The following is a 25,526-nucleotide window of genomic DNA, read 5'->3' as shown; positions in this document are numbered from 1 at the left end:
GGGACCTGTGGGGGGGCGGTCTGTGATGCAGGCTGAGCCAATCATGCTGTTGTAGCTCCCTGACGGTAGCAAATGGTTCAGGGATGGGCATATAACCCAGGTTGGTCTAATAAGACTTCCTCCCAGAAATGCTTAGAATTCCTGGGTTAAGTGGTTTTCCCATAGATATGACGCTAGACTATAGGAAACCGAGCTGGAGGCACCACAAACCACCACATAGGAAGAGCTCCTACAAAAAGTTGTCAGGGCCGGCCCAGCGGTGTAGCGGCTAAGTTTGCGTGGTCCGCTTTGGCAGCCTGGGGTTCACCGGTTTGGACCCTGGGTGTGGACCTATGCACTGCTCATCATGCCATGCTGTGGCAACATCTCACATACGAAATAGAGAAGATGGGCATGGATGTTAGCTCAGGGACAATCTTCCTCAGCAAAAAGAGGATTCGGGGTGGATGTTAGCTCAGGGCTAATCTTCCTCAAAAAAAAAAAAAAAAGTTATCATCAGATGAAGGGAGACCTTGTTCCTTATGACATGCCTGAGCCCGATCCGGTCATGCTGAAGCAGAACCTACCTCCAGAATTTAAATGACAGACCAACAAGAGACGTTTGCCTCCAACCAGTTAGGGGGAGTCCTGTCACTTGCCAACAGAATCCTGCCTGATTGTTGGGTGAAGGAGACGGCCCAGAAAGAGTGATCGGAGAAGTGGTGTGGCGGAGCCTCTCCAGCGGGAGGCACTCATTCCCAGGCTCCAAGTGGAGAACAGTCCTTTCTGCCACCTCATCCCAGGTCCCCGCTCACTCTCAGACGGATCCCCCGCTTCCCACCAAAAGAACACAGCGGGCCAAAGGCAGCTTGGGCAATACTTGGTATACATCATACGTTTATTAGTGAATATCCCTCTGAAATCAGCAACAATATTAAAAAAAATAATGATTGCACTACTTGGTCAAGCAGAACTAGCAACTTTCATTTTAAAAAAAGTACAAATCTGTTAAAAATTTCAATCAGTATACACATATATATAATAAAACATACTAGTTATGTTAAATGCTACAAACCAATGTGAATCCAATGGAATGGAAAAAACCACACATTTAAGCTTTAAGAACCATTTTTTTCTCTATATATTAGCATTTTCTCAAATACATACATGGGAAAAATGAGGTAACTGTAAAATGTGCAAGGAACAGGGCCCCCAAATTACATATATTTATATATATATATGTAAGTATATATATATAAAGAACCTTTCTAACACAGAACACAGGTGCTGGGCCCAGCCGGGGCTGGGGGATGGTGCCCACTGTCATGCCTAGGCCAGAAGTTGGCAAAGAAGAGTAAACAATGACAAGCCCCCACCACAGGAAATCATTGGTAACATGGCATCTATAGCAAGGTCGGCAAATCACAAACATTCTAAGTAATTGTTTCATAAATCTTTTTTTAAATTATTTTTTAAATGTATTTCCCCCCGGATAGCTGCTCGTTGGAATCATCACCGCAGCCGACACACAGCCCGCGAGCCTGTCCCTGCCTGCCCCAGGAACCGGGAGCGTTTTGAAAACCTTTTGTTGGGGTGGGGAAGGGAGGAGGGTTGGAGAGGGTAGTTCTCTGTGTAAAACACGTGGGGTTTCAACACTGCTATAAATATAGAAAGGTCACCTGGAGTTATATACAGTAAGACTTTGGGTTCTCCATGGGGTGGGGCCAGGCTGATGGGGCCCCATGGCAGGCGGGGGAGGCAGGAGCCAGGGCGCTGAGGGGAGAACGAGGGTGGTTGGAGCATCCCTGAGGCAGCAGGCGCCAGGGGCTACCTGCTAGGATGTGCCGGCCCCACACGCAGTTCGTTCAGGGCAGCAACCCCAGCTGGGGGTAAGGAAGGAAAGGAATGGGACCACGAGGGAGAGAGTGGGAGCTCAGCCAGACCCTACAAGGGGGCTCCTCCTGACCTCGGAGAGCAGGGCTCAGGCTGGGAGGAGGCCCCTGGAGGTGGGGTCCATGCCCGCCCTGGTCCCTGTCCCCCCAGGACTCCCTTGGAGGAGACTCACCCAGGCAGGTGGGAGCCGGGCCCTGGCTGGAGGAGAAATGCCCTGAAAAGCGTCCGGTCCCGGGAGGCTCTGGGGACGTGTGCAGTGCAGTGCATGGCAGTTATCAGCTGAGCACAGACCCCAACCCCGCCCATGACCACCAGCCGCCGGCCCACCCCAGCCGTGCACATGCATGCGGACCAGGCGGCTCCACCGGACCATTCCCTGCCCCCTGGGCATTTGGTCCTGGTTGGTCCCTATACCCCCCATTTAAACCAAAAGAAAACAAATTGTTTAAAAATCCACACCCCCAAATCCTACACGCGATTTTGGGCCAAATGAATAAACAAAAACTGCTGTTCCTCACATTCATGCAAAAAGACAGAGGGGGAGATCGGGCGTGGGTCTGGCCCTGTCACTGCCAGGAAGGGGCAGCCACAGGAACACAGGTCGCTTTCCCAAACGTAGCCCAGGCCCTCAAGATGCATGCCCCCCAGCTCAGGGCCTGACTCCCATCTGCTGAGGAGGCTGGCTCTGACACCCTCCAGCCTGGGGGTGGGGCTGGAATGTTGTGCCTGGGGTGAGGGTCCCCTAGGGAGCCAGACCCACCACTCACAGCAGCCTGGGCGGGGCTGGCTGCCTGAGTCTGTGTGTGGGGGGTGTCAAGGCAGGAGGACCCAGGCCTGGGGCTCAGGCAATGGCCTCATGCCACCGTCTGTCCATGCGCCTGTCAGTGCCACCTGGGCAGAGGGCACACCATTTCAGTGCAAGAGACCAGGCCACCCCAGGATGGTGCTCCCTTTGCCCATCCTGGGGCCAAAGATCTCCACCAGCCGCACTGGGGAAATGGACCCCTGGCTCCCAGCACGGGCAAGAAAGGAGACAGACCCATGGGCAAACAGGAGGGAGACCAAGTCAGGGACACGCAGGTGGCTCCGTGGCGGGTGGACTGGCAGGCAGATTGGGAGAGGAGTCTTTGGAGCTTGGCAAACGCAGGGGCTTATTGCAGGGGCTTCTCTCGGGGCTGAGCCTGGCACCAGCTCTGGAGAGGCAGGCAGGAGACGGGGCAGGCCAGGGCCACTCCCTCCCCGTCCTCCCTGGGTCCCCGCGAGTTTCCAGAGCTTCAGGCAGGGCTCTCCTGGGCAGCGGTGCGCCTCACTCAGCCTCCCTGGGCACCTCGGAGGCGTCAGCCCGGCAAATGGGACACGTCCGGTTGGCCTGCGGGGACAGCCGCACATCAGGCTCCACCCTCGCCTGGTGAGGACTCAGCCCCGAGTGGAGCCAGGACTCCTAGATGCTGACAGGGACAAGCAGGGACGCCCTCCGGGCCTGCCCCCTCCCTCACCACATGGAGTGGCCGGGGATGCTTTACCTTCAACCACTTGTCGACACACTTGGTGTGGAACTCGTGGTTGCAGGGGAGCACTCGGAGCAGCTGCCGCGCCTCGAAGTCGCTGAAGCAGACGACACACCTGGGAGGAGGGCACAAAGCGTCATCTCCATGCTGAGGGAAGGCTCATGGCAGAGCGGATCCCCTCAGAGGGGCCCCCCGTGGCCATCTGTGCACACGGAGGGGCAGGAATCGGGCCCAGCACTCACAGCGTCTGCTCCGACTGATGGCTGTCTGGGTTGAAGCGGTACGACGGAAGCTGCTCGATGTCCGCTTTGGTGAGACCTCGGGGCTTGGCGTCTCCCAGCCGCTCCGCCAGGTTCAGAAGGGCCTGGACACAGGCAGGAGGGAGGGTCAGCAGCACTCAAGGCCGCAGGTCCCCCAAGGCCCCACCTCCCAGAACAGGGCTCCACGGGACCTCATAGTTCTCCATCTCCACGTCATCCACGTCAAGATCCAGGCTGATGGTGGGCCCCACTGCTGTTGGTGACATTGGCAGCATCGAGCTAGGGGGAGACAGGTACGGGGGCCCAGGGTCAACCTGAGTAGGTACGGGGGCACAGAGCCGCTCCCCTGATTCCCTCCATGAAACAAAGCCCAGAGCCTGTACCGTTCATACTGGAGACCCCGAGTTTGTCCCAGGACATGGCAGGAAGGCAGGGAGCCCAGCTGGAGTGTGAGTGTGTGTCTGGTGGGGATGCCAGATGGCTCGAGGCCCCAGGAGGGCACAGCGCCCCAGCTTGGGGCAGATGCCTAGTACTTACAGGAAGTAGGGCAGGAAGCTGGGGTAATACGGGGGTGGGGGCGGCGGCGGGGGTGGCGGGGGCAGCGGCTGTTGCAGGCGGTATCTCTGGGTGCCCAGTCTCCGCGGCATCATGTGGGAATACGGCTGCGAGAGGGGGCCGGGTACAGGTCAGCAGGCGGGCCTGTCTCCCGGTTGCCCCAGAGCCTGAGGGTCAGCACTCACCATGCCGAAGGACAGCTCCTGGTGCAGTGGGTCATGGGGCAGGTAGTGAAGAGGCACGGACGGGGACAGGGCCGGGCCCGGGGCAGAGGTGGAGTAGGTGAAGCTCCCCAGGGGGTGCTGGTCCCCCCGCAGGTCCACGTCATTGTCGAGCCGCTGCAGGGGCTGGAAGAGGCAGAAGCCGGTCAGCCAGAGTCAGTGACAAGGGAAGCCCCCCACCCCCATCCTCCGTGTCATCCCCTCTAGCATCGGACCCATCACCCCGACTCACCATACGCGGGTGCTGGGTCTGCAGCGACACAAACTGCCCAAGAGGCGCCACGTGGGCGGGCTGGGGGTGTGGGGCTGGTGGGGGGGGGTGCAGGACGTAGTGGTCACTGGAGATGAGGTGAGGGTAGGCCTGATAGGGCACGGGGAGCTGCTGCATGGTACACGCCTGGATCAGCTGCCGAGAGAGGGGGCAGGGGCTGGAGAATGTTCCTCTGGGCTGGGCTATGCTCGTGATGAGGGCCAAGGGCCACTCCATCTAGCTGGAGGTCCCCACTGAAGTCCAGTGGACCGTCCTATCCCTGGCCTAGGCCACCCAGGCAGGACACTAAGCTCTTAAGTCCCAGAGTTACGACTCTAAGCCATAAGGCAGGCACTGGGGCGCAGGGAGGGCCCTGAGCCCTGAAACGCTCTTACTGTACCGGAATGCACTGAACGCACATGTGCTTTTCTGGGCAGGGGTGCAGCCTGGAGTTGGGATGGCACGCTGACAGCCTGGATGGGTGTCATAAGCTGGGTGGGCTTCTGCTGCTGCCTGTGCCGGGGTAGGGAGGCAGCGGGGGCGCTCACTCACCGGGGGTGGGAGGCAGCAGAGGGGGTAGTGCTGCCCACTGAACATCACGGAGCATGCTGGGAGCTGCTGAGCACTGCAGCCAGGGATGTGTTGGCTTGTAGGCAAGGGGAAGCCTTGGGTCGTCACTGTGGTGACTGTGTAGGACAGAGGGACAGGTCCCTGGTGCACCTGTAGGCAGACAGAGACCTCACAACTGTAGAAAGGAAGTCTGGCCACGAGGCTGCCCCCAGGTGAGAGAGTCCTGCCAGGCCAGCTCCCATCGTTTCTCTAGCTGGGGCCTCCCTGGGTGCAGACCGGGCTGTCCCCTGGCCCCAGGGCCCAGAGGGCAGAGAGAACCTCCGGGAACCTGGGAGGAGCTTCTGGCTCCACCACTCATCCACTGTGCGGGCCCCAGGGAAGGCCCCTCCCTTCTCTGGGCCTCCATTTCCTAACCTGTGAAACAGGGCTAATAATGCCTCCCCGAGTTGAGCTTGGTTGAGCCTGGTGGAACCGGGGACCAGCACAGACTGGCTTGCCTGAGGCAGGGCGCAGCAGGTGGCCTTGGGCAGGGCTGCTCTGCCTACCTGCTCGTGGAGGTCAACCATGAACGGGCTTTGCTGGGAGGCCGGGTGCAGCATCCGTGGGCTCCCGCCGGCAGGAGCCGAGGCGCGGCGCTCCTCTACGGGGAGGTGCGGTGGCCGGGGCAGCGGCTGCTGGGAGGGTAAGCGCTCATCCTGGGCAGGCGGGCCGGCCAGGGGGCCCTCGCGGCCGGGGCTGCACCACAGAGAGGAGGCCCCAGTAGGACTGAGGGGGGCCACTCACTCACAGAGCATGGAGAGAAGCCAAGGTCACTACCCGCTGGGGAAGGAAGACAGCTCAGGGCCCTGTGCCCAGTCCCCGCCCGTGCTCCAGCCCAAGCTGACAGCCCCGCACCGGGGCCTCTGCGCTAGGCAGGGCTGGGAGGTTCCTTCCTACCTTCCCCGGAGCTGGCCCGGGGTGCTGCTGGCTCCTGCAGAGAATCGCCACTGACCCGCAGGGGCAGAGGGCGGCCACCTAGTCACTGCCAGGGCCCATGGTCGCATCAGGGGTGGCAGAAGGGTGGAGGGGCTGGGCCGGGGCTCACAACCCTAAGAGACAAACAGACAAAGAACGTGAGGCACAGAGAAGTCCAGTTACTTGCCCTCTCAGGGATCAGGGAGACAGAATCAAACCTCTGCAGTCCGATTCCAGGGGCCACTGACATCCACCACGCCCCCAGGCACCACGTGCCGCGTGCATTTTGGGTGTGGCCCTCTTCTCGGCACCAGGCTCCAAGGCCGACAGACAGGGACAGGCTTGGCCTGCAGGGAGCCAGGCCTCAGTTTCCTGCTCTGCGAAGTGGGATGGAGTTCACCGGGGGCTGTGGTGAGTTCACAGGGCTGGCCAACATGGTTCTGGGCCACGTGGCTCTGGTGAGGCTCCCTCAGGGTGGGATCCCCAGGGCACCCTGTCCTGGGTGCGGGTCTAAACTTTGGCCTCCAGGCAGCTGGGGTTCCTGGGGGGGGACTCCAGTCAGGCCTGGGGCCCAGCCCTCTTTCCACTACTGCCAGGCAAGAAGTTCTGACCCGGTTCTTACCCTTGGGGGCTCCTAGTCCGAGGCAAGTCAGTTTTCCTTCCTTCCATAACCTGTCCCCACAGTGCCTACCCAAGTGCCACTTCACCTGCTCGTCAAGGAAGGTGTTGGTAGTTCTGATTTACAGAAGAGGAAACTGAGGCTGAGAGAGAGGAAGAGACTTGCCCAAGTGTCAAAGCTGGGAGGTGGGCTGACCACAAGCCCCTCAGTGCACCCTCACTGCATCGACAGGGAGTGGGGTCCAGCCCAAGGCTTCATAGGAGGCGATGAAGGAAGCTGGCCACTGACAGACACAACCAACCCAGCCCCCAAGAGGGAGGTGAGGCTTGCTGAGAAAAAAGGGGAAGCAAGAACCTCAGGGAGGAAGCTGAGCGGACGGAAATGGGGGGAGGGGAGCAGGTCTCCTCCCTCGGCTGGGAGCTGGGGCTCCAGGTGGGGGACTATTCATTTAACTCCAGAGGTTGGGACGAGGCTCTGGCAGGGAAAGCTCTGGAATTTGTCAGGCCCTGCACAGCTGAAGGGTGCATCAAACAGGACCAGCCCTTGCTGTTCCTGCCACAGGGAAGCCCCTCCAGCCCTTGTCCATCGGATGAAACTCCTGCACATCCTTCATACCCAGCTTTAAGTGTGGCCTCCTGATGACACAGCCAGGGAGCCAGCGTGCTGTCTCCTTACCACCTTGTTCCTTCCTGCCGACGGCGGCAAGAACGTTTCCCCTGTGCTGGGCTTTACAAGCCTGCAAGGGGTCTCTTCTCCACCTCAGAGGACGGCGGCCGGCCAAGGCCACACAGGAAGTATAAGGGCTGGAATTCACACTTCTCCCACGCGACTTAGGCTCGCGCAGTTGGCAGAGGGGTGGGCAGGGCCCAGTGACCAGCTTGTGTCCAGCACGAGGAGGCCTGATGTGGTAAATGCACATTGGCGAGCCGATCACACAGGTCCAAGGCCACAGTCTGACAGCACTGAGGTTACTGCCAGTGATTAAAAGTGGAAGGATTATGTAAAAATCTGGCTTTTCCTGGGGAGGGGGGACAGCAGGAATCTAGTCCCACTAGGCTCTTGTTTCTGCTTGGCCCCCCTCACCCGGAGCATGAGCTTCCTCTCCAGGCCACCCCACACCCACTCCCGCCTGCCCACCAGAGGTGACTAGGTTTGTGACCCCTGGTGTGGGCCAAGTGCACATCCTTACACACGTGTGTACATACACAACCTCTCTGATTCCTGCTACAATCCAGCCCAGCAAACAAGGGCCAAGAGAGACTCAGAGGAAACCCCCAAATAACTAAACAAGAAACTCCTGGCCTACTCAGACTCTCTGGAGCGCAATCTTCGGAGGGTTGGTGAACAAGGGCACATGGATTTTTACCAAATCCCCAGCAGTTTCTACAGCACAGCCAGCCAGGCTTGGGAACCTCTGCTCGAACTGACCTCAGAGGTCCTGGGAGCCCACAGTGCTGCCCATGAGGAATATTAACAACTACGATACTTCCCCTGTGCCACCTTGATGAGCCTTCACAGCAACTCTCAGAAGTAGGGACACTGAGGTGAGGTCCAAGGCCAGTTAGCCAGAGCCATGAGTGCACTGGGACATGACCTGGGCAGAGGCCTCCACTGCTCCTCCTGTGCCAGGCTGTCGTGCTGAAGTCTGGGCAGTGTCAAGACTCAGGGGTGTAGACCCCACAGAGGCCCAAGCCCATGGGAATCTGCTCTGCAGCCAGATGCCTTCAAAGATACCCACTCCTCAGGAAAGAGAAGTGGCAAAGAGCTGAGAAACCAAACCAGCAGACAGAAAGGCCTCCAGCTGTGACAGTGGTGCCAAAGCTGACAGTGTCAACCCTTGCATTTTCACACATGACACCTCGACTTGCGGCCAGAGTCTTGGCTGAAAATTAGACACATCACTTTGCCTCTCTAAGCCTCAGCTTCTTCATCTGTAAAATGGGAACAGCCCGATACCCACCTCCCAGTGGACTGCAAGGTCTGCTGGAAGGCCACTGCAGAAGAGACCTGTGAAGCCTAGATGCGCCTGGTCACTATTAGAGAAGACAGCCTGACCTCCATCCCCGCCTCCCAAGCAGAACCCAGGTGCCACTTCAAGATCTGCAGGAGGCGGCTGGGAAATATGCCTTCGCAGGGGAATACCGCAACTGGCAAGGGAGGGACCCTGGTTCTTGAAGTCCTACTAGGAATAGAAGTGGCATAGAGGGGACACACCCCCTGCACAGTTGAGGAAACAGAGACCCAGAGAAAGGATGTAACTTGCTCTAGGCCACAAAGCAAAAGAGGGACAGAACTGGTCCTGGCTGGCTCCCTAGGTCAGATCCTGCCAACCCTGGACATCAGCAGCCCCAAGAAGCGCCTCGTCCCAAGTCTCTATTCCAGGTCCTAAAGGAACTGGGGAGAGCTTTCTCTTTCAGGCACCAGTGCCTAGCCCTATTATGGAGAGAAGCAAGTGAGGCCCAGAGTTGAAGCTAGCAACTTGCTCAAGGTCAAACAGCATAGCAAAGGTGGCCAAGTGGCCACCCCTAACAGCTCTGCTTTCCACACTTCTCTGTGCTGTGTTCTCCAGGAGGTCTGTGTAAATGGGTCTTGAAGGTCCCACCCCTAAACCCAATCTTGCCTGGGAGCAGGCACCGCACCTTACATCCACCCTCTCCCCCAGGAGGCAGCCAAATGCCTATTTCTAGTGCCCCAAGCAGCTATCCCCACCCTGGTCGGGTGCTCCTGCCATGTCATTTAGGCCTGGGGGCTGTCTGCAGGAGCAGGGGCTGTTTTGCAGGTAAGCAAAATCAGCCCCTGAGAGCATGAGTAGACTCAGGCAGGATGCCCACCTCCCTACTTCCTCACCACCCCGCTACCCGGCCCCCCTCCCCCACGCCCCCAAGAGGCCTGCTAGGCCCAGCACTGCCTGCTGGGCAAGCAGAGCTCCCCGACGTGTGGAGCCCGGTGGTAGCTGAGGGCTGGATCACTGAGCTCAGAGATAGGAGTCCTTGGCTAGCCCAGACTCCCTAAGTGACCTTGGTCAAGGAAATCTCTTCGCGTGAGCCTCAGTTGCCACAACTGTAAAATGGGGGTGGAAACCTCTCCTTCCCAGGGCGCCCAAATCAAGCCCGAAAAGACAAGACGCAAAAAAACCAACTGGCCACATTAGTGAAAATGTCCAGTGTCCCTGAGGGGCAGGCCCCTCCTCACCGCGGGGCAGGCGCAGGCAGCGGGACTCCGGGGAGCTTCCTCAGCCACCCCTCCCGGGGAATGAGGATGGGGGGCCGAGGTGCGGGTATCAGCCGGAGAGGGGCCTTCCCACGTCTCGCTCTCACTCCTTAGTGCCGCGCTCGGAGGAATACCGGGGGCAGGAGGCCGGACTGCGGCGCAGGGGCCAGGGCGCTGTGACTTTAAGAGCCGAGGCTCCCGGACCATGTGCTTGGCGTGAGACAAAAGCAACAACAAAGGAAGTGGCGGCAGCAGGGGGAGGGGGCGGCTCCTTCCTCTCCAACCGCAGCGCTCAGCCTCCAGAGAAGGGAGACTCGGCCTGGCCTTGGGGGGCGCGGGGGACGAGGGTGGCCCTGATTCTAGAGGTCTCGCCGTTCCCCCTCAGGACCGCCCGCCATTAACCCCTGCGGAACCAGCTCTAAGATCACAGCCCCAGTCCCAGGGGAGGGGGCCAGGAGTTCCAGGGATGCGGAAATCAGGAGTTGGGGGCTCTGGCCTCGACTCACCTTCAGCCGCCTGGCCACACGTTGACTCCTTTGTTCCCGATCTAGGACGGCCAAGCTGGGCAGGCGGCCGAGGCTGCCTGGACCCTTTAAGAGCCCCCGCCCTGCGGAACAATGTGCTTCCCTCCCTACCCTCCAGTCCGGGGGCAGTCCCGCTCCTTCTGGGGCCCTCTCTCTTTGTTGTCCGTCCGCCGGCGTCTGCCTCGCGAGGCCCACGCGCGGTCAGCCTCTCTCGGCCCCGGCCCTCTGGGAGCGGGAGGCGGCGCAGGACGCGGCTAGGTTTGCGCAGCTGCCTGCGGCTGGCCCTTTAAGAACTGTCCGCGGCGGCGGCGGAATGTAACAAACCCCACATTTGATTCACAACATTCGAAGCGGCGGGGTCGCGCGTCGGGCGGGAGGGGGGGATCACGGGGGCGCGCCGGGAGGTTCCGGCAAACAGTAGCAGGCTGCTGCCCGCGGCAGCCCCGCCCCGTACCGAGAGCCCCGCCCCGCCGAGGCCCGAGAGCCAATCACTCGCCACGAGCAAACACGTGATTAGTGGGCCGCCATATTGGAAGGCAGATTTTTTTTTAAACCTCCATCTCGCCCCCACCTTCGCACTTAAAGTGACCGCAGACATAATAGGCAAGGGGCGGGGCCCCAAGGCCTGACCAAAAGTTGGGAGATCCCCCCGGGTGGGCAAGACCTATCGGCTGCAACTCCAACTTGCTACGCAGGCTCGCGAACGACTCGCGCCTCGGAGGCTCAGTTTCTCTGCCGGAAAAATGGGTCCCGCTGGGAGAGCCGCAGTTCGGACTTACTGTGTCTCGGTCCCCTCCTCGAGGACGGGGCGCAGCCTGGGACACTGAAGTGCAATGGGGCTGACCTTCGACACGGCAGGGGCGGCCTCTTAAGCCCCGAGTGGTTAGGCAGGCTCTAACAGCCTGGGCCGGCAACCTCCCCGGAGATGACGTCAGCCCCAGGAGCTACAGCGCCGCGATGACATCATGCCCTGGCCGCTCCGCATCTCCTTGTTTATACTACGCGGCGGCTTTAAAAAGCTGGGACGGCCTGGATTGCCCAACGGACCAATAGCGGGCAACCCATGCAAACGAGTTAACGCCTGCCTGGCAGGGGGATTGGTGCTGCGCGGGGTGACGTCACAGAGTCACTTAACCGCCCCGCCCCCAGCGTGGCCAGGGAAAGGGGCGGGGAGCAGCTTGAAGCGTGAGCTGCGGCAGTCCGGCGCTCCCGCCGCCTCAGTTGCCTGGCCGGCCTTGGAGTTTGGTGTCCCGCAGAGAGCACTGCCTCGGGGGACTGGGGAACTACGCCCCATAAAGTCTTTAGTTTTCTACTGTACTCCCCCCAGCAGCTATGAGAAGGAGGGATTCCTACAGCCTGCCCATTTTACAGATGGGTAAAGAGGATCAAGAGGGGCGTCACTCACCCCAGGTCACACGGCTAGGAAGTCTGGCTGAGCAGGTATTTGAACCCAAGCCAAAGCCGAGCTTCGTTCCTCTTTGCCTTGATGCCTCCTTGGGCAGACATTATACAAAGTGGGGTATTACCTCCACATCGATAATTTAAGCAAAAAAAAAATCAATAATACCCTAAATATCCAAAAGCTGGGAGCAGGCCAAATAAAGAATGGTGTATGCATATAGTCAATAACTGGACTCTTCTGTATGGAGCTGCACTGACATGGGGCTTCCCCAAGACAGTCCTAAATGAGATGCCAGCGCAAAAGGTTAACTAACATTTGTTAAGTCTGTGTAGTGGGCTACTGGGGGGTGTCATTTTCTACGTTTCTTTGCAATATTACATAATCCCAAATTTAAAAAAATGAAAGCAAGATGCTGAACAAGATACAACAGTATGTATCACTTTTTTAAAAATTGGATATATACAATATCCACATAAAATATTTCTGGAAGGATATACAGGAAACTGATTAACAATTGTCCTCAGGGAGAACTGGAAGAGAACACTGGGCCAGAAGGATAGATTTTTTTATTGTATATGCTTTTATACATTTGCTCCTTTTAAAAAACCCTATACCCTATAACCTACTGAAAATTCTTGTGTTTTTTTTGAGGAAGATTAGCCCTGAGCCAACTGGTGCCAATCTCCTCTTTTTGCTGAGGAAGACTGGCCCTGAGCTAACATCCGTGCCCATCTTCCTCTACTGTATACATGGGACGCCTGCCACAGCATGGCTTGCCAAGCAGTGCCATGTCCACACCCAGGATGCGAACCGGTAAACCCCGGGCCACCGAAGTGGAACATGTACACTTAACCACTGTGCCACCGGGCCAGCCCCCCTACTGAAAATTCTAAAGAAAATTACTGTAAAAGAGTATGTTTTAAGTCTTTTACACCATAAAAACTTCCATTCCCTTAGAGTCAAAAACCCCCCTTCAGGAAAGGTATCCAATGGAACCAATCCAGAAGGAAGTCTGAGGACAGACATGCTATCAGAGTGTTGTTGAGACCAGCAACAATCTGACACTGCATGGTGGCTGTGTAGCCAGCAACACAATGACTGAAGATGGTGGTCAGGGGTTGTTTGCAGATCTCTAGGCACAGGAGATCAGGTTCATGATGCAGTGCTACACGTTACCTGAATGCCAAACTCTATCCATCACAGTTAAAACGACGTGTGCCTGAGAATAAACAGGGCTGTACTTGGCGATGCGTTTCTCTAACCCTCTCCTTATATATCCTATATCCCTTCCAACCTTTTAGTTTTCCTACTATGTAAAAGCAATTAGAAAATCCTCCCCACATTCGAAGGTGCCTACATTGTTAAGATCACCCCCATGCTAACCTGTCTAAGGACAGAACCTGCAATGGCTCCCTTCTGCCTGGTCTTCGGGGCTGTGCTTAACAAGCTTCCCCCACCAAACTTCTCAGGCTCACCTCTCCTCAGGCCCTCTCCCACAGTCATGGTGCTGCTCCCTCTGGCCTTCCCTGCCTGCCACCTTCCTGCCTTTGCTCAGCTCAACTGCCCACATGGGATGCCCTCTCTCTTCCTTTATACCAATCCATTCCTCTTCTCTGCTGTTTGAGGCTCTGCTCCCATCTCACCTCTTACAGGAAGCTGTTTGTGAAGTCTCCAGCTTGTACTGAACTCCCCCATCTCTGAACACAAGGCTAGATGCACCCTGATCTTCACTTCATGCCATTTCATTTGCTCACAGCCCTGTCACAATTGCTTCATGTCTCAATAAACCCCTCCTGGCCTGAGGGACTCAGCATTTTGAATGCACTGCTGTCCAGCCTTCACTGGGAAGCAGACACCAGTGGGTAACCAGGCTCATTTGACAGGTTAGGATCTGAGGCTCCAGGAGGCAAAGTGACTTGCCTGAGGCCACAGAGAACAGTACCTCACTACTCCCCACTCTCAGAAAGCCACTCTTCAGCCACAATCCAGTTCTGAACATTGAAGCCACCAAGCCTCTGACTGTACCATTCTCTCTGCCTAAAACATCCGCAACACTCCCTACTCACTTCTGGCAAAACCCTGCTCAACCATTGGGGCTGAGCCCAAAGGCTGCCTCCCCGAGCCCCCTGCCCTGTCTTCTGGCAGTTGACTGCTCTGGCTTCCTCAGGACAAGCAGGACTGTTACCACCCTGCCTCCTGACAGCAGAAGGTCTCTCTGTGGCCGGCTCCCCTGCCCCACAGGGCCTGGCGCACACTGGGTGGTGGATGCCCAAGGAAGGGCTCTGACCCTCGCCCCTCATGCTACAGCGCCAGGAAACCCCCGCCCTGTCTTCTCTCATGCACCATCCTCTGGTTTACTCCCCTGGGAAGCCCTCAGCACATCTCCACAGCCCCTCAGGGATCCCCCCAGAACCAGAGGCCAATAACATCTCCCCCTGACCTGAAAAACCTTTCTGGGCACGTGCAGAATCACTCTGGAGCAAGTGCAAAAGACGCTCAATTTTACCAGATTTTCCAGAGAAGCAGAAATCCAGACTTCCCTGTGAATCCCCTCAGGCTCACCAAAGTCTCGGGCCTTACACCCCAATGTGGGGACATAGCCTGCACACCTCCTGCGTCCTCACTGTCATCAGGCCACCCCACCTCCACCCCCACCCCTGCCCTCTCAGAGCCAGGTTCTGTTACTTTCATCTTATGGAGCACAGCGGCTCAGGAAGCCACGGATCCCGGAAGTGTGGCCCAGTGGGTTCCAGAAACCACAGGGAGGGGTGGCTTACCCTTGCCCAGGCATCTGCTGTGAAGTTCTGTGGAAAAATTGGGGTTCTAGGGTCTCCCGCATTGTCTGGGCAAGTCCCAACCTGATCATCTTCTCACTGGTCTCCCTAAGACCGAATGACCTAAGAGCTGGGCAGGAACGTTTGCCCCATTTTACTGATGAGGATACTCAGGCGAGAGGGAATATGACTCACTCGCCATCCACAGGCAAACCTGCAATCACATTCTAACCTCACATTAAGTTCGGTTCATGCAATGCAAAGGCCAGCACAGGGTCCCCAAGAGCTGCTCGATAATCCAAAGCACAGACGTCCCAGGGGCAAGAGGAGAGAGACGACAGAGGCTCAGAGACTAGTGGGTGGCTCCAGATCACAGGGTGTTGAGTGGCAGAGAAACCTGTCCCTCTAAATGCAAAGCGCTGGATGCTACATTCCAGCTTCCACCCCCAGGCCACCTCTGCAGGAGGTGGGAGGGATTCTGCTTGGGCAGGAAGAAGGCAGGGTCATCTGTTCCTGCTGCGGCCCTGCCCTGCTCCATCCACCTACCCAAGAGCCTGGACCCCTGCTGCCACTCTCCCTCTGGGGGTCAGAAAGCACCCCACTCCTTTCTTCTAAGATCCCTCAAACCCTCCTCCAAAAAGGCAGGGCCCAGTAGCCTTCCAGGCAGAAGAGAGAGATTGAGGGAGCACCCAGGGACACACAGCACAGCCTGGTGAAGACAGCTCAGGACTCAGACCTCCCAGCTACCACAAGGCCTCCCACTCCAGGGTGGGGTTGACAGGCCCCCTGCCAAGTCCTCTCTGCTCAAGGCAGGCCTGAACACACTGCCCTCACATCTGAGCCCCACGCTTTGGCTCCCCTAAAAAGCAGCAGCTGCGTTGTGCAGATGGGGAGGGCAGGGTGTCTGTACAGGTGCCCCAGGTCTGGGACTCAGGTCTGTGGCACTCACTCCCTCTGAGCTCTCTGGCTGTCTCTCCTCTGTAAAATCAGGACGACGAGAGCGGCACTGGCGACAGTGGCCTTTCCTGAGCACTGCCATGGGCCACTGAGGGGCGGACCACGCCGACGCTTAAATATAGAGCCTCTGCCGCCAGCCTGCTGGGCTGGGCCCCGGCTCTGCCTCCTACCAGGCCTGTGACCCTGAGGAAGTCGCCACCTTTGCGAGGCTGTGGGTCCAGGTGGGAAATGGTGAGAGACCTACCCCAGGGAGTCAGCAGTGGCTGTCACTGTGTGTGCATCTTTGGCGGAACCTGCCCGACTTTCTGAGTCTCGGTCTGCACTTCGAGGCGTGTGTGCTGGGGGAGTGGCGTCGGGATGAGCTCCCTTTGACTCCCTCCCGCCCTGCAGCTCTCACCACTGGAATCCCCAGGGTCTGCAGGGGCGGGAACAGGTACCGCCACCACGACGTCCAGAGATGAAAACCAGGGCTGCAGGAGCGCGGCGTCTAGCAGGCCCGGGGAGATGAGCCCAACCGAATTCCCCGTTTTCCCTCCATCTTGAGTTTCTCTCCTACTTCGAGGGCCAGCTTCCTACCGCCCCCCCTACCCACACCGCCTTCCTGACCCCCCCGGCACCAGCTCGACTCGGGCTTAGTGGCCCTCAGGCAAGGGAAGCTGTGTGACCTTGGGCACGACACAGACCCTCTCTGGACCCCCCCGTCCCCCCGGCGTTCTAACATCCTGAAAGCAGTAACGACGGCGCTGGGGTGCAGTTGTGTTTCCCGGACCCACAGCCGCTCCAGGGCAGGGCCCAGGACGCTCTGGCTCCCCGGCGGCTGGTAAAAGGAGCGTTGGTAAAATGTTTGGGGCAGACGCAACGAGGCCAAAGAACTGCGGCACCTCTTTGCTCTCTGTGCGGGACGCCCGGGCCCCAGCTGAAGCCGGGACCCGCGGGGGTTGCGATTGGGGCATGCGCGGGACGCAGGGCACGGTGGGACATGTAGTTCCCAAGGGCTCCCCAAAAAGGGGCACTGGGACCTAGCGGGCGGACAGATGAGCGGAGCGTCTCTGGCTCCGGGGCCCGGGACAGCGAGCTCCGGCCCTGCGGACGCCGCCAGAGGCCTCGCTGGAAGTCCCTGAGCTACTCTGCGAGCCCGCGGCCCTCCCTATCGCTCCGTCCTCGCTGGCCCCGCGCCGGGGGCGCCCGGCGCAAGGGCCGGGCCGAGCGTTACCTGGGGCCGCGGCGGGGCTCCACCCCTACCGGGCGGCCGGCGCGTCGCTCCCGCTGCAGCCGGGGATCCCGGTCCAGCTGCGGCCCGAGCGCCGCCTGCCGCGGCCCCCCCTCTAGCCCCGCGCAGTGGAACCGTCCGCAGACCTCACCACCCGGGCGCGCGCGCGCGGGGCCCACGTCGGCTGCGCAGCTTCACCCCCCCCTCCCGGGAGCGCGTGGAACTACCAGGACGGCACCAAGCGCGCGGGAGCGGAGGGTGGAAGGGGCGGGGCGTCCTTCGGCCACGCCCACGCAGCTTCCGGCGGCAAAGGGCGTGCAAGGGCGAAGCGCCTGGGGCCTGGCCTCTCAGCCGCCGGCTCGCGGCCAGCGGGACCTTGGACAAGAGACTGCCTGTCTCTTCGTCTGTGAAATTGGGAAAGTAACACGACTCCGTGGCCGTTCAAAGAAACTTTGCTTCCCGGACAATTTGTCCCCTCCCCCAGCCCGGGGTCGATATACAAAGAGCAAAGACTGGGTCACCAGATCTTGGTTCCCCTCTTTGGGCCATTCCCGGAGGCTTACTTTCCTCGCCTGCGAAGTGGGAGCAACGATATCTCCTTCAGGAGGTTGGGAGACTACAGTGACCAGAGGACGCGTTTGCCCATCGCTAGAGCCAGCTTAGACAGAGTATGGTTGATGCCTGATCCTCCCGGGCATCCCCAGTCCCAGAGGGCAGCCTCGCAGCCTCGCATCCTTGGGTGTATTGGGCCGGCGAGGACTACAACTCCCAGCGTGCCCCGCTCCGGATGGGTCATGCCGGGAGTTGTAGTCCCTGCACACTTCGCCTCCCCGGAGACTGCCGCAAGAGGCTCCTGTTTCTCAGTCCAGCAGTAGGCCCCTCTCCGGAAGGCTGGTCAGGCCCCTGCTTCAAGGCCGGCTTATTTATTTTTTTTGAGGAAGATTAGCCGTGAGCTAACTGCTGCCAATCCTCCTCTTTTTGCTGAGGAAGACTGGCCCTGAGCTAACATCCGTGCCCATCTTCCTCTACTTTATACGTGGGACGCCTGCCGCAGCATGGCTTGCCAAGCGGTGCCATGTCTGCAGGCAGAATCCCAACCGGGGAGCCCCGGGCCACCAAAGCAGAACCTGCGCACTTAACCGCTGCGCCACCAGGCCGCACCCGCTTCTTTTTGAAAGCTTCCATTTGTTGAGTTCTTACCATGTGCCCAGCAATATTCTAAGTGCTTAACGTGAATTAACTTGGTTAGTCCTTAAAGTCAAAGGGCCCAGTGAGGGAATATATTGAAAATGGGAGGCAAAATGAGGTGAAGGGATGTTGCTAGGAAGTGGCAGGGCCCAGGATTTCTGCTGGAGCCTGACATCTGGAGCTGGCCTTCAGCGTCGCTCTGGTCCATCCTTTAACAAAGGCAGGGTTTCTGTTGTGGTCAGAACTACATTCAGGTCTAATTTAGGGTGTAAAGTTACAGAGGTGCAGTAAAATGCCAGAATCCCACGTGTGTAGCTTGGTGAATTTTTCACAAATTTACCTCCGTATAACTAAAACTCTGATGAAGAGCTAAAACATTTTCATCACTCCAGAAAGTTCTCCCTTGCCTCCTCCAAGTCAGTGGCCTCCAGATGTAGCGGTGATCTGGTTCCTGTCACTATAGATTCATTTCACCAGTTTAGACGTCGTGTCAGCGAAGGGCTGGCTGTGTAACTGCTGCCTTCTCCCTCCCCACACCCCACCCACGTCATTTTTTTGCAATCCAACCTGTTGTATCACCACTCTGTCCTTTCCACCCCCCCAGCTTTATTAAGATATCTTTGACATATAACATTGTGTAAGTTGAAGGTGTACAATGTGATGATTTCATATATGGCTATATTGCCGAATGTTTACCGCAATAAAGTTAGTCAGCAGGTCCTGCACCTACATGATTACCATTTTGTTGTTGTTGTTACTGTGAGAAGTTAAAGCTCTACTCTCATAGCAACTTTTGAGAATAAGATCGATACAGTATTGTTCACTCTAGTCAGCTTGTTTTACATTGGATCCCCAGAACTATTCATCTTGTAATTGAAAGTTGTGTGGCCGGCCCCATGGCCGACTGGTTAAATTTGCAGGCCCTGCTTCGGCGGCCCAGGGTTTCACTGGTTCGGATCCTGGGCACGGACCTCAAGCCACTCATCAAGCCGTGCTGAGGTGGTGTCCCACATGCCACAACTAGAAGGACCCACAACTAAAAATACAGAACTATGTACTAGGGGCCTTTGGGGAGAAGAAGAAGGAAAAAAAAAAAAAAGAAGATTGGCAACAGTTGTTAGCTCAGGTGCCAATCTTTAAAAAAGAAAGAAAGTTGTACCTTTTGACCAACATCCCACCATATTTCCCACCCCCTAGGCCCTGGCAACCACCATTTTACAATGCTTCTATGTATTTGACTTCTTTTTTTTTTAAGATTCTGCATGTAAGTAAGATCATGTAGTATTTATCTTTCTCTATCTGGCTTATTTCACTTAGCGTGATGCCCTCCAGGTCCATCCTTGTTGTCACAAATGGAAGGATCTCATCTTTTTTATGGCTGAATAATATTCCATTGTATATATGTACACTGCCTTTTCCTTGTCTATGCACCTGCTGTTTCCATGTCTTGGCTTTTGTGAATAATGCTGCAGTGAACATGGAGGGTGCTTTTTTATTGCTGAGTAGTATTCCATTGTATGAATGTACAATAGTTTTTGAAACCCAATCCTCTGAACAAATGACATCTGAGCTCCAGCTGTCTTGGTCTTTCAGTTCCCCCAGGGGCCAGGCTCTTCCCAGAGTGGGGCTTTGGACACACTGTTCTCTCTGCCTGGGCTTCCCTTTCCTTCCTCTTTGCCTGGCCTATTCTGCTCTCACACGTCTCCCTCTGTGGGGACAGGGATGCCCCCCAACCCCCTACCAGTGCCCAGAGCCAAGCACAGAGCCCAGCACAAAGTGAGCATTCAGCTCCTGTCTGTTGAATGAACACAGAAGTGGCAGGGGGCCAGGAGGGTTGTGTGGCATCAGGTGACGTTCCTAGAGGGCTCATAGTCATTATGTTCCATCTCAGAAGTCCACTAACGACTGAAAGAAAACAGCCACATGATTATTTTACTTGTCCCTATTTTCCTGATGTGGAAGCTGAGGCTCAGAGAGGGAGAGTGGCTGGCCTTAGGTCACACAGCCAGGAACGGACAGAGCTGGAATGTAAACCCGGGTCTGCCCGGCTGCAGTGCCTGCCTGTGATGGTGGTGGTGGGGAGTGGTTGGAAGAACCTACGGGAAGACTCTGGGGGAGCCAGCCCAGAGCAGAGAGAGCAAGCAGGGTCTGGTGCCCCCAGAAGTCAGGCCCAGTGGAAGTGGCTGGGGCAGCACTCAACTCAATAAAACACAGACAATTAGGGGGGCTGGCCCCGTGGCCGAGTGGTTAAGTCTGTGCGCTCTGCTGCAGGCGGCCCAGTGTTTCGTTGGTTCGAATCCTGGGCACGGACATGGCACTGCTCTTCAAACCACGCTGAGGCAGCGTCCCACATGCTACAACTAGAAGGACCCACAACGAAGAATATACAACTATGTACTGGGGGGCTTTGGGGAGAAAAAGGAAAAATAAAATCTTTAAAAAAAAAACACAGACAATTAGGGCCATGGAGTGGAGGCCATGGGAGGAGGTGAGCTCCCCATCACTGGAGGTGTGCAACCCATGGTAGATCAGCCACTTGAGCCGGTCCTTTAGAGGGAATGTGTGCCCTGGGAAGGGGCTCAGGGGTCTGGAGGGTGGGGAGGAGTTGGTCTCATGGGTCCCCAATTTCTTTCTAAGGTGGGAGGCCGTGGGTCTCTGACACCAAGGGGCTGTTCTTGGGCTCGTCCCTCGCTGTAAAACAGCAACAAAGGCAGCTTGTACTCTGCAAAGCCATGTGCAGCACAGAGGGGGGTGACTGGAAAGTTGAGGAGGGGTTGGACACATTCGCAGCAAAGAGCCCCCCTCAGCCCAGGCTCTCCAGGTCACCTCTGGAGCTGTACACTGGGGGAGAGGAGGTCTCTATGTTGCAGATGAAGTGGCAGGTCCAAGAGGAGTGACTTGCCCGAAGTCATCCAGCTGGTCAGAAGCAAGTGGGGACTTGATTTCCACTTGATCGATTTCTGAGCACATAATGGTGCACACAGTAAGTTGCCAGCAAAGACAGGCAATGAGAAGCTTATCTGATCAAAAATTTTAAAACCCAAAAACCTAAGACAGTGGCTGTGAAGGAACACTGGTGTGTATCTGAATTGCTTCCTCCTGTGCGCAGCTCTCTCGCCTGCCCTGTGCTGAGCGCTTCACTGCATTAGTCGTTATAACAAACCTATGAGTTGGGTTCTGCTGTTGTGCCCATTTTACAAAGGAGGGCACTGAGGCTCAGGGAGAGCAACGACCTTGTCCAAGGCCCCCAGCTAGTAAGTGGTGGGGAAGGTGTTATGACCCAGGTCATCTGAGTCCGCATCCTGGCCTCTTAGCCCCAATTTCTGCCTGGCCGCCCGCCACTCCCTGAGGCTGACCCCGGGCCTGGCCTGTTGCTTAGGCCTGGCTCATCACAGCAGAGCCCAGTGAGCTGCCCAGGCTGCCTTGTGGCAGGCAGACAGGGCCCTTTGAGATGGGCAGGGCACCATCTGCTCACACCTGGCTCATCCAGATGCTGATCAAAGGTCTGGGCAGGCCAGGGCACGCCCTCTGGGGGCCAGAGCCATGACTCAGAGCTGCTGGCTCCAGTGGTCAGAGCAGAGGCGGAGAGCAGGGGCTCGGCGCTGTGGTCAGAATTGGTTCCTGGCTCGGCTGTTTGCTCTCTGGGGAGGGTGTGCGGGGTCCCCTCCCTCTCTGAGCCCCAGGTTCCTTCTCTTTGGAGTGAGCGTGTTTATAACTGTACCTCCTCTCCCAGGCCATGTCAGGCATGAGGGAGACCATGATGTCAAGCACACAGTGGGTGCTCAATAAATGCCAATTCTGACTCCTCTTGGAAGGCACCAGCACATCCTCCCCCAGGACCTCCTTGGAGCTGAGAGCGTGTTTGCATCTCGTCATCTCTTTTGGCTGCTCCAGGCCTTACTGAGTGTCTGTCCTGGACTGGGTGTCTCCCTGTCCACCCTCACAGGACTCTGTGTCTCATAGTCCAGACACAGTCAACATGGTTCAGAGATGGGCAGTAACTTCCCCAGGCCACCCAGCCAGAAGAACTTGAAGCCCTTTTTCTCCTGTGTCAACACAGGGATGGTTTGGCATGTGTGGCTGGAGGAGGGAGTGGGGACTCGGACCCTGCGGCGAGGCCATGGGCGCAGCACTGGTATTGACAGCCAGCCTGGGGGTGGGTGAAGCCCTAAGGGAGGCAGGTACCTCCGAGGGCCTCAGCAGAAGGAGCGACAGCAACACTACCTGGGAGAGTGTGCATCCAAGCTCAAGGACGACCTTACTCCCTGGGGAAAATCTCGTGTTTGATTGTGATGACATTTTACTAGCTCCTTCCCCTGATCTAACCCCCTCGCCTTCTCCACAGGTCCACTGTCACGGAGGACTCATGGTAGGGAGGGGCCTGTGGACTGTCACCCCCTCCACGCCTCCAGCCTGCCCCGGGCTGGGCCTGGTCCCCAGGTCCTCTGGGCTCAGGCTTTCTCAGGCCCTTTCTCCTGTGGCCTGGGCCTCCAGTCCTGGGAGCACTTGGGCCCATCACCTCGGTCCTGCCCTTCTGTCCCCTCCCCAGCTGTGGTCAGCACCTGCTGAGGAACCATCCCCATCCCGGGAGGTGCGGTCTCTGGCAGGGTTAATGATTGCTCAGAGTAGGCGGAGATGGTGCCAAAGTCTGCCAGTGGCTCTGCTGCAGGCCCCAGATGGTGCCCACCTCGGCCGGCGCCAGGACCCATCCGCCGCCTCCACTGCCCCTGTGGGGCACAGGTAGGGACCGCACAGCTTAGCTGCGGCAGAGGTGCAGGGGCCTCCTGCCATGGTTAGGCACCCAGTGGGGTCGTTGGGGCCAGGGCAAGCTTTGGGGGTCCCACGAAGCTGGTGGTTGCGCTGGGCAGAGGGAGCAAGGACCGGCGCTGGGTTGGGCGGACCTGGAGCTGAGTCCCAGCAGGGCTGCAAGGCCTCAGTTTCTTCTGTGGTGCCAGGCTAATAATGCCCATACCCAGGGTTCTGATGGCTCCCCTCCTTTCCAAGTCCTGGGGGTAATTTGGACCTTCTGAAGATTCTTCACAGGATGGAAGGGAGGCAGGTCCCCTAAGGAAATGAGTCAACGTGCCTGGCCCCTTTCACAGAAGGCTTGAGGGTGTGAAGATGGGGTGGCTGAGCCAGGGGGCCCCAGACCTTGAGGAGAAAGAACTTGGCTGCGACCCACCTGCTTGGGTTCAGACCTCGGCTCCACCCTGACTCTGGGTGGGCTCTGTAAGTCCTCTGGGCCTCAGTTTCCTCGTCTGCGGAATGGGGATGGTAACGGTGCAGGGAAGAAGCTGAAGAACCCCTGAAGCAGCGCTGGGTCTGTGGTCAGTGATGGATTCCAGTGCTGTCTGCCAGCACTAGGAAGGGGTCTGCTGGGACTGACCGCAGCCTGGCCCCCAGCTCTGGCCCATTCCCAGGCCTTGACACATCCCCTCGCCTTGGCGTTCCAGGTGGAGACTCAGCTGAGAGGTGGGGCCAGGCCTGGGCCTCTTCCCTGTGGCGGAACTGCTGGGTTGGGGCATCAGGCATAAGGCGGGGGCTCAGGGAGCATTGGGATCCCACTGATGGAAACAGGATGTGACCCATGTGTGGACTTTATGGTTCTTATCCTCACTCCATTTCTCACCAGGGAAACTGAGGCCCAGAGAGGGTAAGGGCTTGCCTGGGGTGGTACAGTGAGTAACTGAAAGGCTGGAATCTGAACTGGGGCCATTTGACTCCATATCTGTCTGCTGCCAAAGCTGCCCAAGGGACGGGCACTGGAGAGGCTCCGTGCAGGGAGCCCATGCCCTCAGGGTCACATCCTTACATTAGCGCACTCTGGTTGGGCTTGTGTCTGCCCTATGGGTGCCAGTCCAGCTCCCAGGGAGTCAAGTGGAGCCCAGAACAAGGCTTGCCCCGGGACTCCTGGATCTGGAGCCAGTCTGGTCCAACACTCTGTGTCTCACTCTTGGGCATCCCCCTCTGAGCTGCTCTGAACTTCAGTTTCCTCACCTGAACCGCGGAATGGTAATTCCTACAGCTGGGGAACAGCTGTGAGTAATAAACAAGAAAGTGGAAGTGAAAGTGTGTGGTGAGCTGGAAGCGGCGGTGGTGGCTGACCCACCCACTGGGGGCCTGTGGATGAGGAGGGCCACGTCCCTCTCTGGCTGTCCTGGAGGCTCTGGGCAGGCCTGAGGTCTCCATTCCCAGTGGCTCCAAGTCCTAGAAAGTCTTGGAGCTGTGGGCTGTTCAGAGCTGTGGCTGATGCCTCCTCCTGCTGAGGCCGAGGAGGCAGGCTTCAGGGCTCAGGTGGGTGAGTCTCCTCCAAGTCAGAGGGGACTCCCAGGGGCCTGCGTGTTTCATGGGCTGGGGGTCCAGAAGCCACCCTGATTTGCCTCTGTGTCCTTTTTGACCCTTCACCAAGCACTTTTTAAGAGTGGGGAGAGAACAGCGGTGGGCAGAGGTAGAGGGAGTTTGGGGGAAAGGAGGTTGTAATCCCTAGAATGTAGATAGTCCTACCTTTGAGAAGGCAAACTGAGAGGCAGAGGGGGCAGGAAGAGCCCTGGGTCCAGCTGTGCAGTGACTGGGGGCTGGAAAGAGACTGTGCCTCCTTCACTCCCAGGCCTTGGCCAGGGCCGCCTGGCACAGCGGAGGCCTGGGGATGGACTGGCCTGGAGGCCCAGCCCACGGGCAACTCCACTCTCGTCTTGTTCATTTGCACCCGCTCTGTCCCCTGCCCCTGCTGGGGTACCAGCTTAGAGGCCACCAATGCCTGGACATGGCTCCACGCCTGACCTGACCTTAGAGGATGGAGAGATTTTGCACACACTCAGAAGGCAAGGGAAGGCATTCTGGGCAGAGGGGACAGCATATGCAAATGCCTGGAGGAAGGCCAACACAGGGCATGTATCAAGAACAGCAGCATTCAATGCTCTTGGATCACAGGAGGGGACGAAGGCCAGCTTGTGTGGGGAGAGAGACCCAGCCCCTCCGAGGACCTAACCTGCCAGGCCGGGGGGCCTGGGGTTCGAGCTTGGGAGTGGCTGTGCCGCTCAGGTGGGAAGGCTCACTGGTGGGGCAGGTTCATCACGTAGTCAGGCTCTGCACATTTTCCTCAGGTGAGTGAGTCCAGAGGATAACACTCTGGACTGTGGGACTTTGATCTCATAGTGATGGAATGAGCGTGTGTTTGTAAACGTCTCTGTTCAAGGAGGTGGGAAGATTGCATGAAACCCAGGCCTGAGGCGGTGCCGGAGGGAGGGGAGGCAGGACCCAGCAGGGGATAGCACTGGACAGGGAGTCTGAGGGGTGGGCCCAGCTCTGCCCTGACTGGCTCAGGGTGCTGGGCGGGAGCTGGGCATAAAGGGGGCTGCCGACCCATCTCTTCCTTCCAGAGAGGTGGTGAGGTCCAGACGCAGGGGAAGGACTTTGTGTGCGCCACACACAAATGTAAAGGGCCATCGTGCT

General features: G+C 57.8%; 2 protein-coding genes across 11 annotated transcripts in view; one reads left to right on the top strand and one right to left on the bottom strand.

The window, feature by feature from the left end:
- Positions 1–859: 859 nt before the first annotated feature.
- On the bottom strand, positions 860–17,592 carry RNF44 (ring finger protein 44). Of its 9 annotated transcripts, none has more exons than XM_046666654.1 (12): positions 16,890–17,014; positions 6,409–6,537; positions 6,173–6,324; positions 5,782–5,971; positions 5,219–5,386; positions 4,649–4,822; positions 4,381–4,542; positions 4,178–4,302; positions 3,832–3,919; positions 3,623–3,744; positions 3,396–3,495; positions 860–3,241 (listed from the first exon to the last, which is right to left on the bottom strand). In XM_046666654.1, the coding sequence occupies exons 3-12, from the start codon at positions 6,277–6,279 to the stop codon at positions 3,179–3,181; spliced, it is 1,299 nt and encodes a 432-aa protein (XP_046522610.1). In that variant the 5' UTR covers positions 6,280–6,324; positions 6,409–6,537; positions 16,890–17,014; the 3' UTR covers positions 860–3,178. The 9 variants fall into 9 exon arrangements, with proteins under 9 accessions (XP_046522610.1, XP_046522606.1, XP_046522611.1 ...); XM_046666650.1 differs by lacking the exons at positions 6,409–6,537; positions 16,890–17,014 and adding exons at positions 10,002–10,229; positions 10,526–11,314; XM_046666655.1 differs by lacking the exon at positions 16,890–17,014 and adding an exon at positions 10,526–11,311.
- A 5,146-nt stretch (positions 17,593–22,738) lies between these two features.
- The window catches only part of CDHR2 (cadherin related family member 2), a 35,811-nt gene continuing 33,023 nt past the window's right edge, over positions 22,739–25,526 (top strand). For both annotated transcript variants that reach the window (XM_046665435.1, XM_046665434.1), the window contains exon 1: positions 22,739–22,814. The gene's annotated coding sequence lies outside the window, so the exon portion shown is untranslated. The remainder of the gene's footprint in view (positions 22,815–25,526) is intronic.

Source organism: Equus quagga, chromosome 7 (assembly GCF_021613505.1).
Source record: "Equus quagga isolate Etosha38 chromosome 7, UCLA_HA_Equagga_1.0, whole genome shotgun sequence".
NCBI lineage: Eukaryota > Metazoa > Chordata > Mammalia > Perissodactyla > Equidae > Equus > Equus quagga.
Note: the sequence above shows the minus strand (reverse complement) of the source record. Positions and strands in the feature narration are given on the sequence as shown.